Here is a 21,179-nt window from a genome sequence, read left to right on the forward strand (position 1 = left end):
AACACATCAACTATAAGAGCAAACAAAACGGAACAACAGAAACACTGAACTGCAACAAAAACAAACGCCAACATACATATAAACGGACTATGTCATAACAACTGCCATATTCCTGACTTGGTACAGGACATTTTAGGAAGACATGGTGGGTTGAACCTGCTTTTATGGCTAGCCAAACCTATATTGTATTATCATTGAAGATGATCAAGAACTCCACAAGAAGTTTTGGAAAATGGAAGAAGACAAACATCAGAAGATAGAAGAATACAGAAGACAGCAACTTTTATTGTTAGTAACATATGCTGTAGTTACAGAGTTACAGAAAAGGTGGCAAACGAACTCCATAATATCTTCAATTCACTGTCAAATGCTGAAATTATAAATGTAATCCCAGAATAAATAGTTCAATTGTAAAAAATAATTACCCTTTGAGTTCTTATTTGGAAAAATGTTATTCTTGCTATTAGTTCATATACATGTACATATTTTGGTATATAAATATTCATGTAAGAGGTAATATCACGTTCAATTACTAAAGTGCAATTATTTAGTGTAAATGAACCCCCGTTGCTAGGTCAGTATGACCACTGATAGCAGAATAGAAAATTATACAATAAATTTTATTGTATTATTTTCCCTATAACTTTTACATATTATCACTAATAGTATGCCATAATACAAAATATATGAAAAATGTACGGGGTTATGATTTATTCTATATTGAGCATTCAATGTAAATATTAAGGACATTGTTCATTAAGGTGTATTAACTCGATTCATTTAAAGAATTCAAATAAATAAACCAATATTCTCCCATGCTCACATTTCCTTCCCATTTTTTAACTATTTTTTGGACCATGTTGTTTTTTTCCAAATCAACCCTAATTACATAATTCGGCTCTTCTTCTCTGCTTAATCTTTGTATCGGCATTAGGATTCCATCAAAAACTCATATGACGTTAGTAAATGCAGCGATTCCAAAAAATACCTCTTTTATCTTTTACCATCATTGTCATGAAAATTGTTTGGACGAGTATTGTGAAAATAATTGTATAAAGTTCGATATTGCATGTTAGCTACGTAAGCGCGTCATTGTTTGTGATATCCTGTGGTGTTTGTCGTTGATGGAATATGTTCGTTGTTGTTCTGCGGTTTGCATGTTGTGTCGACTATTATATTATTTGTTTGTGCGTTTCTCTGTGATGAATGTTCTTGTGTGTGTTGTCCTGTATTTCCGTCACGTAGTGTTGTCATTTTAGCGATATTTTTTAACATTGTCATAAAGCGGTTTGGCTAGCCATAAAACCAGGTTCAATCACCATTTTTTCTTTAAAATGTCTGTACCTAGTCAGGAATATGACAGTTGTTATCAAGTAGTTCGTTTCTATGTATTTTGGCGTTTGTTTCTGTTGCACTTCAGTGTTCCTGTTGTTCCTTTGTTTTCCACTTATAGTTGATGTGTTTCCCTCGTCTTTAGTTTGTAACCCGGATTTGTTTTCCTTCGATCGATTTATGACTTTTGAACACCGGTATACTACTGTTGCCTTTATTGATCTCTCTTAGGTCTTGCTGTACATGAAAGTGTATGCTTTTAACTGTGATGTTGATAACTGCACATGTCTGGTGTATATTTCTGGAGCAAGATGGGTTGGTCAGATGTTTCTGACTGATAATCCCTTTTTGCCAGAAATCTTAATGTTTTCAAAACCTATGTTTAGAAAATTATTGTGGTAAATATTTTAGCAAGCAACATATTTGAATCTAATAGTCAAAAACATCTAATGGATTTACACCAAACATTACCGATTGGTCCTTATATATTGATCTAACTCAGTGCTGGTACTTTTTTTTCAATTGCCCATCTAACAGCATGGCGAAATAAGTTTAAAAGATGAAATACCCTTCATTCTAATGAAAAAGTACAATTACTTATTTATTCATTAATTAATGCACTGTTTCTTGTACTATAATATGTTAAAGGAATCAAAATACAAAACAAACCATGAAATACATAAGAATAATGAGAAAACAAAAAACAATTTATGTTATGCAGCTATTATGAGTTCACTCTCCTCAGTGCTAGTGCTTAGGTATTTCGTATTATGAATATACAAAGGAAAATAGAAATAAATGTACATGAGACAAAACCATACACATATTTTTACATAAAAGTATAACAGCGCTTTGATTTCTCTTCTTTTACGCTTGCTGTAAAGCCTTCAATAATTAGCAAAACTCATACTTCACTACAAATGGAGAACCATAGTAGGTTCAATATGTTAGTGTGGATAGTAGGTTCAGCCATGAGACAAGTGCCTGTGTGCTAGTGGTCTTTTAATGAAAGTGGAAATAAGTTGCATAAGAGTATGTACAGATATAATATTTTATTATAAACTTGTAACTGTGGATTGCAATTTTTCAAATCAAGTAAATAGTCAGAATTCAAAACATCCCCTTTTTAAAATATACGAAATGTACAACATAACACATGGCAGATCTAGTTTACTATACGAAATTAATAAAAAAAAAAAAACAAGCAGTCAGAAAAGACAAGGCGCATCTACAGATAAAGTTTCCTTCCTATGGTATACATGATACCCTAGATATGGAGATAAACCGAAAACTTAACTCAAGTCACGTAAGCGTAAAATATGAGGTCAAGGTGATCCTATTATGGTATGGTTGTGCTTTACTACCCAAGACCTATCCAATGATGAAGTTTCATTACTTTGTGATATATAATACCCTAGATTTAGAGTGTGACTAATGGAAGGACGAACGTACCAAACGCTATATCCAAACGCCAAATTCGTTTGCCGAGGGGATAAAAAGGGATCAGTGCTCTAAAACATGACCCCGTTTACGTACCTTTGGCACGTTTTAAAATTATTATCCTATACTGTTTGGATCTCTCGGTGTATGTTGAAATATTCCCATTCTCGTAATACCAGACGGTATCTCGCTAATGTGAGTTATGCGGCAGATCTAGAGTTTATATATAAATGGATGATCATAGATAATTATAACCTCCTTCAAAATAACCTACAAAAGTGTCAGATAAATAATTTGAACTGCACGCAATTTGGACCAGGGGTAGGCATACGAAATATTTTGTTGTAAGCAAAATGTTAAATCTCAACTTCAGGTCAAAATAAGATTTGTGATGACAAAAATCATCATGAAAAATCAATTTTTCTCGTGACAATTCAATTTCACTTGCAACACTACATACTGAACTATGACCAAAGAATGCACAAAGTGTACTTGGGACGCCGCGTGTATGTACTAAGTAATTTCCGGTAGAAGTCGGTGTCATGTTTTATTTTATTTTTATTTTTTTAAGTAGAGTGCAGACAGTTATACATTTGTCATGTTTATTTTATTACATTAAATACTGTACCTGCGTGCTGGTATATACTGATATTGACCGTCCAGTCGGTCTCTCTATGATTGGCGAAACGCGGCGTATCAGTTCAAACACTGTGTCCCATGGAAAACGGTAGCGTTTTATCATCTCGACATCTGTGTACATATCAAGGGGATTCGTACGTATCTAAATATTCTGTATCTACGGAATTGGCGTTTCAAGAATAAATTTTGCAATGCTGCAACCGTTTTGTACATACTTAAGATCATCGTGGTCGTTAGTGATTCTTGGACACTTTAGTGTGGGTAGAGGCACTCGTAAGGTGGTTGACCTGGGATATGGGAGACAACTCTTACAAATGTATTAGAAGTCATTTGTGCGTTTTAACCTAGCAGTAATTGCAACAGCGATCAAACATCTGATTTGTTCACATTTTGTTATAAATAAAGGCAACAGTAGTATACCGCTGTTCAAAAGTCATAAATCGATTGAGAGAAAACAAATCCGGGTTACAAACTAAAACCGAGGGAAACACATCAACTATAAGAGGAAAACAACGGAACAACAGAAACACTGAAGTGCAATAAAAACAAACGCCGATGCAACATACATAGAAACGAACTATTTAATAACAACTGCCATATTCTTGACTTGGTACAGGACATTTTAAGAAAAAATGGTGGGTTGAACCTAGTTTCATGGCTAGCCAAACCTCCCGCTTATATGGCAATGTTAAATATACGGTTAAAATGACAACATTACGTGACAGGAATACAGTACAAATAAATGCAAGAACACTCAGGACAGAGAAAAACATAAATAAATAATATAATAGTACATTTCGACATGTAAACCACAAAATAACAACGAACACCTAAAATTAATTTACGACAGTACACAAATACAGCATAATAGAATTATGAACATTGCGTCACACGAATGTATCAACGCCACAAAAAGTGACGTCACAAGTAACTTTCTAAAAATTGAATATAAAATCGGCATTAAGTTTGTAATGGTGTTATTTGGTGTATTTTTTAACAATTACAAGAATATTAATATATAATTGTGTTAGTAATGGTGTGATTAATTATATTTTCTAACCAAGTCGGTTTTTCTTCGTCACGTTCGGTACTTAAAAGACCAGACGACGTATATCGTAAACCACACTCTAAGACGTGGTAAAAATGTCGTTAGTTAGTTTAGACACAGACACATCGTATAGATCAACCAATTCGTGATGGTGTCCTTAAAATTTACGGAGTGTCATTTTTAATCTATCCTCCTCATAACTCTGTTGGAGTAGTTTCTGCGTAAGGAGCACACTCCTGTATATGACGTCTGTATAGTGTGAACATGCACAAGCTTAACGTATCAATTGAGATATGTAAACACCATACGATGGGGCAGAGGGTGTGTTACTGCTGAGAAATGGGAAATTGATAATTGGGAAGTTGAAATCGTCCCGTTTGTCAGAGATTTTAGTGTGAAGTCGTCCATCTGTGTCAATATTGAGGAAAAGATCAAGGTATGAAGCAGTCCTTCTAGTATCAGTAGTATCCCTAATTTTAAGTTCAATGGGATATATGAGATGTAAAAACTGGCTGAAATATGGGTTATTCAGTGATAGGACATCATCAATATATCTGAAAGTAAAATTAAAGAGTTTCGCAAGGTGCTTTTTCTTTTTGTGTTTTAGAAGGTTCTGAATGAATTCTGCTTCATATGAGTATAAAACAGATCGGCCAGTAGGGGTGCACAATTAGTACCCATCGGAATACCGTCTGTCTGTTGAAATATCAATCCTCTAAACTTAACAAATATATTGTTGATCAAAAGTCCAGCATTTTAAAAATTTCATCTTCAGTATATTTTCTGGTAGAATAGTTTGGTTCTTCACAAAATAAAAATGATTATAACCCAAAACAAGAAATTTATATCTACGATTCCCCTTTTTATAGAAAAAGCTCTGTTTAATGAGATGGTGAAGTCGATCTTTCAATTGAGCATGGAGAATAGTAGTGTAAAGCGTAGAAAAATGAAAGGTTTTAATGTTGCTGCAAAATTGCAGAGATTGTGATCTTAGATTTAGCAGTAGATCTTTAGAACTTTTGAGAATCCACATCTGATTAACACAACTGGTTGAATATATCTCATCACAATAAATTTTGAACGCCATCTTTTACTGTAGAATGAATAGTAGTCAGCACTTAAGAAAAATGTTTAGTCAAACATCTTGACGATCCAGCTCTGTATCGTTCTTTTTACGGAGTTTTATGAGGTTTTTGTATCCTTATAATGACGGTAGATTTTCTTCGTTTTCTTTTATATTAATACCAAAAGAAAGAAGGACATATTTGTGATTTTGTAAAATTTCATCCTTTGTACTCCATGTTAAAGAATATGTAGGATTAACAGTTGTGCTGTTTATTCCAAGCTCTTTTGTGAGACATTGCAATTAATGGATTTTACATAGGATGACAATATTATTGGAGGCTTTATCTGCTGGAACAACGACATATTTGTCATGCAAAGAGGATAAAGCATCCACAACCTCCGGGTTCTTGAATAGATTAGAAACCCTTGTGCTGATAGTACATCGTAGTTTCTGAATGCGCTTCTAAATGCATGATCGAATAGCTTTGATCCATTCAGACAAAGTGTCCAGTTCTGGTTTGTCTGGTTTGCACTTTACCCATTTTCTAGCATAGTCCTCAACTGCATCCATCAGTAACATGAAGTTCTTTTTCCAGTTGATGGGCTGGGGAATTCTATATTTTGGTCTTTTGGCTAACAACTCTCTTAGTTGTTCATTGGTAACGATGCCAATAAGAATGATACAGGAACATCTAAAAAAACTGGACCAGCTTGACTCCACTTAGCATTAAATCAAGAAGACGATTGTTTTTCAAGATTCAAAAATCAAAAGCTGAAAAGTTAGAAAATTAACAGTCATATACGAAATGCTTTTGATAAAAAAAAACTATGTACTGAGGAGTGTTTGGGATGACTCTTGACATCATCTAGATAAAATCTTGAAAGGGCTGGGAAAACTGAATAGGACAAAACAAGATTGCATGATGAAGATATAAGGATTTAGTTGGTTGATTGGTTGATAGGCTGTACTTAATTGTATGTCTTTAATTTTCCAATTCAAACGGCAATATTCTGTAAGATATGATCTGAACAGTACGGTGCCCAGTCAACGAATTTGATCGATTTGGGTTAACGGAATAACACAATGCTGTATTTTATATCATTGGAAAAAGGAGAACTAGCCTTATCGAAATAGTGATGTCGTCGTCTACAGTGGTCAGCTTTATATTTCAGCGGGTAGAGAAATTAGATGATTCATACTTTGTATATAGATCCATTGTGTTACGAAGTTCCCGTCTGTCATATAACCATTGTCCTTTCATGGTTAAGTGACTGTAAAAAAAACTGCATAGGTGTTTTTCGTCATGTGAATGTCTCATTTATCATGAGTTCTAGGATAACTGTATTTGGTCATAATATATGGTATCCTTGTAAGGTCTACATGTCCGTCAGACATATTTCACCTAAAATCGACCTCATTTCATGGATCTATGAGCGAGGTTAAGTTTCAGTGGTCAAGCCCGTATATCAGATACTATAAGTAGTGGGTCAAATATATCTGGTAGATAGAATGGTAGCAAGGTGTTCATGTTTTTGTTGCAGAGTTCCTCTGACCTTACCTGATTTACATGAAACACTGATAATGTTAATTGTATGTAGTACCTGTTGTGTAATAAACAAAAAAGGGAGATGTGGAAGTACGCAATTATAGGCAACCGTACGGCCTTCAACAATGAGAAAAAACCATTTCGTTGGCTATAAAAGGCACCGATATGAAAGATTTGAAACATTTCTTTTGAGAAAACTAACGGCCTAATTTATAACAAAACAATTTACCAAAACAAATATGACAGACATGAACCTACGACAACCACTCCTGACTTGGGACAGGCATATAAATTGTATAATCCTTTTCTCTAAGACTTTCGATATTTTCAGTCAGTTAGTAAAACATGCTGTACCAGCAGAATCCTAGTTTTTACTGTAATGATGTTAATGCTCATACTTTTCTCAAGCTATTGATGACGTCCTTTAATTAGCTTTTATGTAATACTTGTTGTATAATATAAAAATAAGAAGACGTGGTATGCCAATGTGACAACTGTCTATCAAAGTTCAAATGAAGTGGAAGTAAGCAATTATAGGCAATCATACGGCCTTCAACAATGAGAAAAACTCATACCGTATGGTCGGCTATAAAAAGCCCCGATATGAAAAATCTGATATTCATTTGAGAAAACTAACGGCATAATTTATAACAAAACAATTTACAAAAGAAAAAAAATATGACAGACATGAACAAATGACAATCACTCAAATACCGACTTTCGACATAATTCAGTCAGTTAGTTAAACATGCTGTACCAGTAGAATCCTAGTTTTTACGGTAAGGGTGTTTCTGATCATACTTTTCTTAGACTATTGACGACGTCCATTTATTGGTTTTCAGTAATGGGAAGACCACTTGATTTCGAAAGGGGAGGGAAGGAGATTCTGAAAATGAATAACTTGGCCTGGTATGAACTGAGAATAAATGACTTTTAACACGACAGAATGAAAATGAATACTCTGCAACATGAAATGCAGGATAGTTAAGATTATAAATGTGTACAAAAGCGATAATAAATTTTCGCTCAGCAAAACCGGAAAAAAAAGTATGAGTAGCAACAGATGAAAAAAAATGGTCAATCCGGAAAAACATTTCCTGCCGCCTTGTCTTGTCCGGGCCTTTTATAGTTCTTCATATAATTTTAAACTATCGATCTTTTTTTAAACTGTACTATATTCACAGGAAAAAAACCAAAACATTCAAATTTTGAAAAATAGTAGATAGATTGAACATGAATGTTTGGCACATATAGGTCATTGGCTTCAGTGGTTTGCTCGGACAAACCTACTGCCAATTCAGCTTTGAAATTATTGCAGTTGTGTCTGCTGGTGTATAATTTTTAGCACGAACGGTGGTACATTTGTGTTGTCGTTCACACAGAGGGGTATTTAGGTCGAAAACATGATACAAGACCATAACATAAACTTGATGTGCAATATTCTGGGTGTGAAACGAAACCGACCGATTTGATTCTTATACTACAATTAAAACAAAATTATCTATTCCAACAAAATATTTTGAAAAACAGACACAAAACATATTCCCCCGAAAACATAACAATCTACAAAGTTAGCTGGCTATTCCAAACAAATAAATCAACCACACATCAAGCAAACATTAGAAATGTATTTAGTGACAACTGTCCTTGTTAATGACCTAATAGTGTAAGAAACGCAATGATTAATGGCACGAGATGATTCGTGTTAATCAATGCCAAAATGTTGACTAATTTTGTGTTTTCAATTGCTAATTTCTTTAAAACGACTCTTATTTCACACATGAAATTTGCACACACATACACTGTGTCTATTTGCTTTAATCTGAGTAAAATATATCGTGATGAAACAAGTTATAATTTTACTTTCGATGAAAATGAGGTAAATTTCGGGTAAAATTTTAGTCTTACTAAAATGCTGAAATACTTACTCTAAAATAACTAAAGTACTTTACGCCTCCGTTACATGATATGTTTAATATATAAACTATATTATAAGGACTATTTTATCCACCAACAAGGAACGCAATACTTTTATTTTTCATGTTAAAGATTCCTCGTACAATACGGTATTTGGGGGTACCCTGTAAAAACACGAAATTTAGAAAATCGTGACCACGGGAACTTACGACGACAATCATGATTCTAAAATATAATGATTTTCCTATAATTTGCAACAAAAAATTGAAAACAACACGTTTAATGATTCCATGCGTCCTAACCGCTTTTCTGGATTTACCTTCATCAGGAACGCTCAAAGCCAAACATTTGAAATCCGAGGATGTATAATTACCGAAACCGTTGAAGAGCTATATGACAAAAATACCTAAAATAAATAGCCAAATTCATCTAAAGTCAACTTTGCCTGAGGGAGTTGAAACCTTAGTTTCTTAATAATTTTAAAATTTAAAACGGACAATTTTAAAAAAGTTTGTTAAATCATGTCAGTACCGAAGTACTGACTACTGAGCTGATGATACCCTCGGGGAATGATAGTCCACCATCAGAGGTATCGACCCAGTGATGTAAAAAATTGAAAACAACACGTTTAATGACATCATGCGTCCGAAGCGCTTTTCTGGATTTACTTTCATTAGGAACGCTCAAAGCCAAACATTTGAAATCCGAGGATGTATAAGTACCGAAACCGTCGAAGAGCTTTATGACAAAAATACCTAAAATAAATAGCTAAATTCATCTAAAGTCAACTTTGCCTGAGGGAGTTGAAACCTTAGTTTCTTGATAATTAAAAATTAGCCCTGTGTTATTCCGTTAATTTAAACTCGGTAACAAGAGGACTTTCAGGACACTGGTCATCCTACTTATAGTAACAGACTGTTAAAACATCCAATTTAAGCGTCTGCTCGTCTGATATCGTAGTCTAGGGGAGGGAAACTAGAATTACATGTACGTATTTTAATGTAGACATTAAAATTCGACCAAAGGGTAATCGTCCTATACTGAATATTACTTATGTTCATATAAACTCGACTACAGTTATTGTTGTGACCTTAGATTTTCATTTAAACACACAAAAATAATCGAAAAAGAGACGGTAAACGGTTTTGATAAAAAAAAATAATTTTTCCTAAAAATTTTCTTTTTTCATATGTCTGAAAGGCAAATTGTGTTAAAATTTGGTAAATTTCAAATAAAATTTGAGTTTTTCAAGGTTAATTAACAAAATTTGTTTCAGCATTTTTTTTCAGGAATTAAATGATAACTTTTTTTTCTGGCAAAGTTTGAAAAACAAATATGTTATCTGAACTGGCCAGAATTTTCGACTTATTCAATAGTTTAAACGATTTATTCACATTCAAGCTAAAAGTATTACAATAACATTTCAGATTTACTTTAAAATATGTTTCTCATATAGATTCTTATAGTCATGGGTATTCCTTATGAGAACATGTGCAAAAACACACAATAATATATTCCTACTAGGGTTTTCGACAGTTTTTGTGGTACCTCAAAATTGGTCATATTCAATATAACATAAACATAAAATGCAACGGTGAACTTTAACAAGACTTTTGTGAAAATATAAGAAAAATTAGATGAGAGGACAATCTTGAGGTAACCAAGTCCTATCCCCGTATTTGCACTATCAAAGTTGGTTTTAAGTTTTGTCACAAGTTTTTTTGTGAAATTGGATTTTGGCTTAAGACTTGTCTAAGGTGTGATCTGACACTTACGATTTTTTGTGAAATTAATCTCTGGTACTAAGGTGACGGAGACCTGTACTGAGATTGCTGTGTCAATGGAGAAATTGTTAACAGCTTGTGCAATACAGCTACAGCTCAATATTTGGATGCCATGGTAGAGCCTATTTTATTATATGGTTGTGAGATTTGGAGGCACTTAGGTTTTTGAAAACGGATTTTTAAAATAAGGTCTACAACACCTAATTAAATGGTCTATGAAGAATTAGGCAGATTTCCATAAAAAGTAAATAAGAATGATATCATTTTGAAGAAAAATATTGCATGGTGAAAAATTATGTGATAATATGTAGAATATTACTTTGTTTAAAGCAAAATAGCAGTCAGTTCTTCAAATGGTTGAATTTTATTGAATCAATATTTAAAGATACAGGATTGGGATATGTATTTGTCAATCAAGATAGTTTTGACTATAGAGATCTTTTAAAACAGGTTTTACAAGACCAATATATTGAAAATGGCATCAAGATGTTCAATTTTCTTCCCGTGGTGTATTTTATTCAAGTTTTAAAGAACGATTTAGTTTTGAAAATTATTTAATAAAGATGCCGGAAAACGCAAGAATCTGGATGACAAAATTAAGAACATCTTACTTAAAAATTCCCATTGAAACTGGGCGTTGGCATAATATTCCTGCGGAGGACCGAAAATGTAATTTATGTAAAGAAATATAGGAGACGAATTTCACTATCTTTTTGTATGTAAGTCTCCGCAACTGGTTAATATTAGAGAAAAATTGATTCCTATTTATTATACGAAGTATCCAAGTAAACAGAAATTAGCAGTCATGTTATCTTATTGCAATGTTAAATTATATAGACAGGTGGCATCTTTTATTAGAAACCTAAATAACTTATTGTGATATGTATAATATTTTGTATATATTCTTTATCAACTGTTTATTGTACTATAATTCGTGTTTATTATTGTATATTTACCTCATGTTACACTTATATATTATAATAAAAAATTTGGATTTTTTTGTTGAATAAAACAAAAGATATATTAGTATGTCACAGTCTTATTCTCATCTACGTACATAACAATAAAGGAAATTTGTTAGCAAACCCAACAGTAAGCCTTGACAGGTTCAGATATTATAATTTTAAACAATAAAACAGAGAAAAAATAACGAGCGAACTGAGTTTATAATATGCGACGTTTATTACAAATCTTCTCATCTTCAAAATCCGATATCGGAACATGTATCGATGCAATGCTAAAAAATACAATAGTTAATTATCTTGTCAACGGGAAACGTATTTGCTTTCTTTTCGAACTGACGTTGCATCGCCTACTAAAAACTACAAGACCAGTTTATTTGATATCATGAAGTTAGAGCCTTTATATATGTTCAGTATAAGTGCATCAACGAATCTCGGTGTGCTGTGTTAAAATGCACACAAATCATCTGTATCAGATCATGCAGATATCTAGTTTAAATGTTTTGTAAGTGTATTATCATCCAAAAACACAATATTAAAGTTAAGTTTTCAAATATATACCTTTAGACAATATTAATAATGAAACGAATAGAAAAAAGACAATTTGAAAAGTGAATTAAGATATGGGAACTTTCCTATATAAAATTACTTATAACTGCATATCCTCTCGGACGAAGTGACATACATCACAGGAGAGGGAAGCAGATCTAAAACCTCATCTTTTTATTGATGGATTGATTAATTGTTGGTTGCTTAACGTCAGGTGGCAAATATTTCATGTATGGTCAGGGCGAGAATAAATGATAATAAATACAATAGGTAGGTCTTATAAAAGAGGACGTCGGTAATGAAGGTCGGGGAAATTTGGACTGGCACTGGAAAATGAGGGTATATTGGAAAGTTACAGAAATTTGGCCTAACAACAGGCCACATACGGACATCCTTAAATAGTCGTTGCAAGCGTTTGTTGCGTGCAAAAGGCGTGGCACTCTCTTTATACGAGGTATCCGATTTAACGTCCCAACTATGACCGGAAGTGACTGCTTGCTTATGCATCCTGCTCAGCCAATCAGACGCCCTACTTTGGGTTTAACTAACAGAAAAAGTCCAAGAGTGACCATATTTCTATTCCCAACTTATCTATTGATATTATAGATATCAAGGGTTCAATAAGTATATAACTTGAAGATCACATAGATTACGTATCCGTCAAAATCTACGGATATATCATCAATAATCTGACAATCCTGAATATCTTTATGACAACGGAAGGCAAAAGTTAAATCCGTTCGAATTATTGTAAACAGTCAATTCAAATCAAATTGGGTTTTAAAAACGAATCCCCATTTTGTGTGTATTATTCAATAAAATTGAAAATGGAAATGGGGACAACAACCCGACCAAAGAGCAGAAAGCAGCCCAAAGCCACCAATGGGTCTTCAACACCGCGAGAAAATCCCGCACCCAGAGGCGGACTTCAGCTGGCCCATAAACAATAATGTATACTTGTTCATTGCGAATGGACGTCACACTAAACTCAGAAACATATAGATGAGCCAAAATTAAAAAAAAAAAAACAACATACAAAACTAACAAAGGCCAGAGGTTCCTGACTTGGGACAGGTGCAAAAATGCGGCGGGATTAAACATGTTTTGTGAGATATAAACCCTCACCCTTTACCTCTAGTTAGTCGTCGATCCGCTATAACTTTTATTCCACAACGATGTACGTTGTAACAAAAACCTAATTTAAAGCATTGCTTTCAGTAGATTTTTGATGTATGGAACAAAAGAAATTAGTTCAAAAGTACAAGATATATGGATGTTTGTGTTTGCTAATGGTCTAGAGCCAAATATTGGATGCATATTTCGGTTGAATTAGAAACGAGGAAAATCATTACAGTGTCATTGCGTTAAGAATGAGAGCTTATTAATTAAATAAGAAACTAAATTACCTTCTGCACATTTCGTAATGAAGAAAATCAGGAAAATAATTCTCACCGTGGTTGAAATAGTGTTCATTTTTTCTCCTTGTAATTGCTATAAAAATAAGAAATGCTCTATACATTAAATAAACTACTTTATCATATACAATACAACAAATTTGAGCACAAAATTTATTTTTTGAATGATCAGGGTTAATCGACAAACAACTGAAATGTATTAATGTTGTTGACCTTTTTCTATAATGCCACAGCTGACTGTATATATAAGAAAGATATCAAATGAAGTAAATTAACTTTAAATGTATGTTATCTTCAGTCTGTTCAGTCTTATATAAAGCCACAATTACATGTTTGACTAGCTTGATAAGTTTTACCAAAAAAGGTATCTGCGGGATCTAGATTTTTGTAGTGACAGTCAATTTGAGTGTGGACGTTAAATCTTTGATACAAACACAACATGGAATGTCAACACAATGAAATGGTTTAAATGTTAAACATTTAACCGCTTACTCCATAACATTTGTCATACTATGACACTGGCTGTCTACACAGATATTTTCAATCGCAATGTTGTCAATATCCCTAGTAAAGCGATAATAGTCACTGTATCAAGAAGAATGCGCATGACAAAAATGATTTCTTGTTTATCTTTTTCAAATAGATTCGGCTAAGATAATTATTTTAGTTCAAGATATATTTGACACCAATGATAAACTTGAAGATTGTCACCTCTCTGAATGCAATAAAACCAATCAACAACAGTTGATAGTATAATAATCTACCAATTGTTATTCCCTTTTCTTTGTGAAATGTGGGATTAAAAATAATGATTATAATCTAAAATGTATAAATTCATGATTGTCTCAGTTTCCAGGTAGTTATTTTAATTAAAATTTTGGCAGAATGATCGTAACGTCCAAGTTCGTATATGCCATGCAGTTTAAGATATCCATATTATTATTTGAAGGGTCGTATCTTCCTCGGAAATATTCTAATCTATATATAATCAATAAAGATTCTGGTGTTGGTTGTTGAAGTGATTTTCTGTAATATTGGTAACATTTACAAATCTGTTTTCAATTCTTATTTTTCATTAAACAGAAAATAATGATTTTAAATTAATAAATGATTATAATTCTGACACTCCTTTCATCAAGAAACAAGATTTTTCACGTAAGGAAGAACAGTTCAATTTGGCATTTGACTCTTGCAAATGCAGTTTTATTTACTGGCGCGAAAAGGAACCAGTAAAACAGATTCGACCGTCAAATTCAAACTGACGGCGGTAACTCATCAACTATAGTACTGTATTCTAATTCCAATGCATTAAAAAAAGAAACGATCCGTTAAAGCTCGAAAAAAATGTTCAAATTCAAAATAAAATAAAATTGAAACTTCATCAATGATTTTGGCACAAAAACGTTACAGTTAAACATGACTTCATGCGAATGGAAACTATCAAATAGAAAGGTTATTACATTCATATTTGGATAATATTAAATAAAAACGCCTTTTTTGAGGTAGGTATTGTTTTATATTCGATTATATTGTAGTAATTGAACATTTGTGGATTCAAGCATTTCAAAATGGCATTAGAATTACTTAATAAACTCATCATAGATACCAGGATTAACATTTTGTTTCATGTTTATATGACTCACCAGAATCATTTATTTGCCTTAGTGTTTCGAATGCTTTTTTAAATCATATTAAATTACAGTTAATTTAAAGAAAAATTACCGTATACATTATCTTTCTTGTCAGTCCAAGTGTTGACTACTAAACTTGTGCCAACCCCATGGACGAAACGATTGCTAACAAAAACATCGACTTACTGTTTTAAAAACTCGTCAAGCTCATAACTGAGAAGTCAGATTGAAACTCTACAAAAGAGATCAGTTCGAAACTTTTGTTCAGGACCGCTTATTTTAGCCTTTTTTTATTCGAGAGTCACTGATGACGTAGACGAAACTCTCAAAATGTCCAAAATTGTTGATGCTTTATTCTATCTTCACAAAATTATGTTGTTGTTTCAGCAGACAAAGCTCCAAACAATTTTGTTTTTATACGTAAAAACCATAATTTGGAATATCTCATTAAAGAACTTGGAATTCATAGCACAACTGTACACCCCTTACGAACGAGGAGAGTTTAGATAATTACAAATTCCTCCTTCTCTCCTTTAGAATTACCTCAAGGAGGACGATGAATATCTCCCATTTTCTTACTGGATACTTAAACTTAACAAAAATCCTTATAAAGAACGATATATAGATGTTCGACTAAACAGGGTTCTAAAGTTTTACCACAATTCTTTCTTCAGTAAAAGATGGCCTTCAGAAGGTGAGGATGTATATTGAACCAGCGGTGTCAATCAGACGTTGATTCTTAATAATTGTAAAAGACTTACTCCAAAATCTTCAATCACTATATTGCATTAATATCAAAACTTTTGAAATTTCTTCTCTTTATACTGCTATTCCCTATATTCAATTGCAAGATCGACTACATCGTCTTATTTAACAGAGCTTAGGAAACGTAAATACCAATTCCCTGGTAAGGTTCAAGAACATATTACTTTGTGTAGAACCACACTGATTCATACAACAAATACATCAACATTATTGACTTTTTCTCAGCAACATATATTTGAGTTTGGTGGTTTAATATTTCAACAGACAGTCGATATTCCAATGGTACTAATTGAGCACCACTACTGGCTTACTTGCTTTTGTACTCATATAAATCAGAATTTACACAGAAAATTATCAAAGACAAAAAGAAAAACATCTAGCAAAGTTCTTACATTTCACTTTCAGATATAAAGATATTCTGTCACTCGATAACCCATATTTAACATAATGTTACCATCTCAATTATCTTAATGAATCTGTGATTAAGGATACTGCTGTAAGAAGAAGGTCTGCTGTATAGCTTGATTTTTTTCAATTTTAACACAGATGGATGACTTGCAGCTAGAATCTATAACAAACGTAATGAATTCACTTTTCCACTTGACAACTCCCCATTTCATCGCAGTAACATACCTCCGCTCAATGGTATAGCGCTTGCATATCTCAGTTAAGACGTGGGGCCTCGGTGGCCGGGTGGTCTAAGTAGTTACTACTGTAATCACTAGCCAGTCAACACTGAGGTTGTTAGTTCGAACCCCGCTCGTGCGGGTGCACTCGACTTCAATCTTAATTGACTAGGATTGTCAGTTTTCCTATCGAAGGTCGTGGTTTTCTCCGGGCACTTCGGCTTCCTCCACCAATAAAAACTGGCCGCCACGAAATAGCCCAAAAGCGGTGCTTAAAAGTGGCGTTAAAACACCAAAAAAAATCAAATCAGTTAAGACGTTACACTCGTTCACACAGTATGGACTCCATTATTCGAAGTGTTCGCCTTACATAAAAAACTGCCCAAGCAGAGGTAAACATCGGTAAAATAATGTCGCGTTAATTTATGTCTTGTCTGGATAATACATTTAACATGATATTAGTGCAGTCAGTATGTGTTGCAATATTCAGGAGACATGTAATAATTACCAACCCAACAAATCATAACTTTGAATGGATATAAAAAACAGTGACATTGTACGCTTATCTAGAATGGAATATATGTACATGACAATGTAGAGGCTTAAAACGTTATCGATTGTATAGTATCTGTATGTCGAAAAGTATCATCAGAGCTTGACATGTACCGCTTGTAAAACGAAACTACACACAAACCAACAAACATAAACAAAACGTGTTTTAAATAGTTTTGATGAATACAAATTTACAACACAACAGTTTATTTAAAAATGTTCAAATATGTAATTGTTGCAATTCATAAACATATAAACTATTAACACATACCTATTGTGAAAAGACATTAAATTCAAATGGGGTGAGGATAGAAATACGATAGCCACCTAATATGGTATTATGTTTTAAACCTTTAATCTCTTAACCTGGTTCACTTATGCATGAATAAAATGTTACATTATATCGACATATTCAATATTACATTTAGTCAAAATTAATTGTTCTTTTTAAACTAACAGATATGCCCCTAGGAAATATCTGTACATGGAAAATAGCATTGTATGCGATAAACTGCCTACATTTCATGTGGGAAGTTTATCAAAAATATATATATATTCATTGCTTACCTTTGGACAGATAAAGAAATTGCATCGGCGGGGAACTTTGGAAAAGTGAGGAACGCTATTTTTTTCATTTTAGTTTGTATCCTTTTACATCTATAAGTATAATAATTATTGACACGCGAGTTGTGCACACGGATATCACACATTTTTATAGTATTGGGTATACGTAAATAGAACAGACAACCAACAACAGAAAAAAAATAACAAAAAGACATGTCACCAAATAGTCATAAGCAATATACCAGTGTGCATAAAAGCCAAAATGGGCCACAAAAATAGAAACCCCAAAACCATTAAGGTCAACTTCCCTTAGAAATTGACAGCCTAAGTTAAATCTCTGTTTATGCCTGTTGTCATTTCAATCGTGATCATCCATAATCAAAGTCAGGAACCAAAACTGGCTGTTAGTTGGTATCACTGCCTTTGGTTGTTTTGAAACATCAAATTTAATACAATACTTTTATTTGTTTTGTTATGTTGTCTCATCGACGTTTATCAAATATCTTTTCTTATTAAAAAAAAAATAAATGTATTTCATTGATAGTCCCTGTTAAAACCATTTGGTATTCCTCACGTGGGTCGATGTTGAAATTGACACATTACAAGTACACTTTTCTATTGTTGCAAACCATATTCATCTCATATATGACTTCTATGATTCATTGTAATGTGTAGTCCGGAATACCCATCACTCCTTGATACACTTTGTACATTTTTTTGTATCCACTCTTTGATTATACGAAACTTGCGCCATTACAGTGTTACAGTAATCAATATAAAAAACATTTTCATTATCATAAAAAAATCAATAAATTAAGTTCTTACCTTATAATATTTTAATATACACTGCTTTTATACAATAATGTAGATATAGTGATACATTAAAAAGGAAAGTGGGTTTTACATTTATTGTGATGGAATTTCCAAGTAATACGACACTCTACCTGGTTTAAAATATTTTTTTTATGGGGAACAAAATTGAATCAGTATTAAATATAAAACTGTGGCAATATACTTAACACTGGGTAGTTTTGGAATAGACTAATGCTTACTACTTTCAATCAGATAAATTTGAACCATTCACAGTTTGGCACTTCTCGTTTCAAATAATCTATAGAATTAGAACAGATATAATAGGTTTTGTTTTAAACAAGTAAACTTCAATAAAAGTCAATGAAACTCTCTGGATATTCATTTGACAATTTCATGGCTTTACCGTCTTTATTGTATGGTCGTCTGCCCTTCAAAACAGCACAGATGGTTTTAATAATGAGTTCATTAGTAAATCTCGTCTAATTATCAAAAATAGGAAGATAACCAATATCACTACACAGTTCAGATTTGTTTATATATTATAATTGTTTTTTCTCTCTACTAGGCGAATCACGAATGTTGACCGAAATACATTTTGACAATACATGGGTTCATGCTTTTATACTTGATGAAATTGATGAATTTTTATTTGGCGTAGAAAATCCGAATTTAAAGGCTACAAAAATAAAGATTTTTTGGTATTATTAAATTATTTTTTAATTTCCAAGTCAATATAGAAATAACATAAATAAGGAGATGAGGTATGAATGCCAATGAGACAACTATCTCCAAAGTTCAAATAAAGTGGATTCTTCAGTTACTTTAATTTTTCAAGTGTATTTGTTAACCTGACAACACATTCACGAGGATTCTAAAAACATAAATAAGTGATTTAAATTAAAGATTACTAGAATTTATTACAAACTGTAACGGCTTGACAACAAAGTTACTGTATAAGTATTGAAAAGAATATATTATTAAAATTCAAATACTTGAATGCAAATAATTTTATCGTTGGATTTTATCTGATAACGTAGGAATGTATTTACTCAACTCATAATGATAAAATGACCTCCAACAATGCTCAGCAGTGTTTTCAACTATAATGTTTTATATAGAATCAGCGAGATCTTTCCTAAAAGTAAAATGCAAAATGTAAAGTTTTCTTTTTTTGACGATTTAAATATATTGATTTTTGAACTTTATTCAAACATTAAAAAAATCGAATTTTGTGATTTGTTATGAATTAAACGAGATGTGGTGTATATGTCAATGAGGCAGCAATAAACGATACAAATAACTCAGCATACTGTCTTCATCAATATAAAAATATCTATACAATGTCAAATCTATATCAATCTAAATCGCCCATATCTGAAAACAGTTTTTGTTAATGAATTCAATAAGAACGTTCAATAATTTACCATCATCACCAACTTCTCCATCTGTGGTGATTATCTCCTTATTAAGAAAAAAAAAACAACAAACCCATGAATAAAACTGAATTAGAAGTTCATTCAAATAATGTTGACAAATCAGTTTGTGACGGAGAAGTAACAATAGAAGAATATACTATAGCTATAAATGCAATGAAATTAAATAAAGCACCAGGGCTAGATGGTCTTACAGTCGAATTTTATCAGATGTTTTGGCAAAAAATAAAATATTTTTTAGTCAAGGTTTTAAATAAGGGTAATCAAAAAGACAGTTTATCGCACTCACACGCACTAGTATTTTGACATTATTGTTTAAAAAGGGGGATCATTTATTGTAGGATAATTATAGGACAATTGCTTTACTAAATGTAGATTTAAAATTATTGTCTTTTGTCCTAGCACAACGCTTAAAGAAGATACTACCAAAAATTATTAATGAAGATCAAACAGGGTATATTGAAAACAGATTTATTGATTTTAATTTGAGACAGATTCAAGACATTATTGATTATGCGGACGCATAAACGATTGAGGGGGGCAATCGTTTTTGTAGATTTTAATAAAGCTTTTGATTCATTGGAATTGGATTTTATGTTAATCACTTTGAAACATTTTGGATTTAACGTATCATTTATAAACTGGGTAAAAACATTACAAACTTGTGTTATTAATAATGGATGGATTTCAGAAAATTTTTAAAATTCAAGAGGAATAAGGCAAGGGTGTCCCATATCAGCTCTCCTTTTCGTTTTATCTGTGGAGATCATGGCTTAAAGAATTCAAAAAAACAAAGATATCAAAGGGTTTGCAGTTAAACTAGATAATAAAAATCATAGCTTTAAAATTTCTCAATTAGCTGATGATACGACTTTATTTCTCAATAATAAGAAAGAAATTAAAGCTGCAATGAACGAAATAGAAATTTTTGGATCATTTTCTGGGTTAATTTTGAATAAAAATAAAACAGAGGGTAAATGACAGGAAAACTGAAAAATAGTAAAGATAAGGTAGCCGGGATTAATTGGACAAATAAACCAGTTAAGGCATTAGGAATATATTTTGATCATAACAGGGAAGAATGTGAAAAATTAAAC

The 21,179-nt window shown here is 32.4% G+C and overlaps 1 protein-coding gene across 2 annotated transcripts in view; it reads right to left on the reverse strand.

Moving 5' to 3' along the window:
- The window catches only part of LOC127712338 (very low-density lipoprotein receptor-like), a 34,080-nt gene extending 15,335 nt beyond the window's left edge, over positions 1–18,745 (reverse strand). For both annotated transcript variants that reach the window (XR_007987043.1, XM_052218708.1), the window contains exons 1-2: positions 18,662–18,745; positions 13,690–13,774 (exon numbers count right to left, since the gene is read on the reverse strand). Coding sequence is in view for 1 of the 2 variants with exons in the window: in XM_052218708.1 (XP_052074668.1) it covers positions 13,690–13,756 (67 nt within the window). In the remaining variant the exon portion in view is untranslated. The remainder of the gene's footprint in view (positions 1–13,689; positions 13,775–18,661) is intronic.
- Positions 18,746–21,179: the final 2,434 nt, after the last annotated feature.

Source organism: Mytilus californianus, unplaced genomic scaffold (assembly GCF_021869535.1).
Source record: "Mytilus californianus isolate M0D057914Y unplaced genomic scaffold, xbMytCali1.0.p SCAF_8, whole genome shotgun sequence".
NCBI lineage: Eukaryota > Metazoa > Mollusca > Bivalvia > Mytilida > Mytilidae > Mytilus > Mytilus californianus.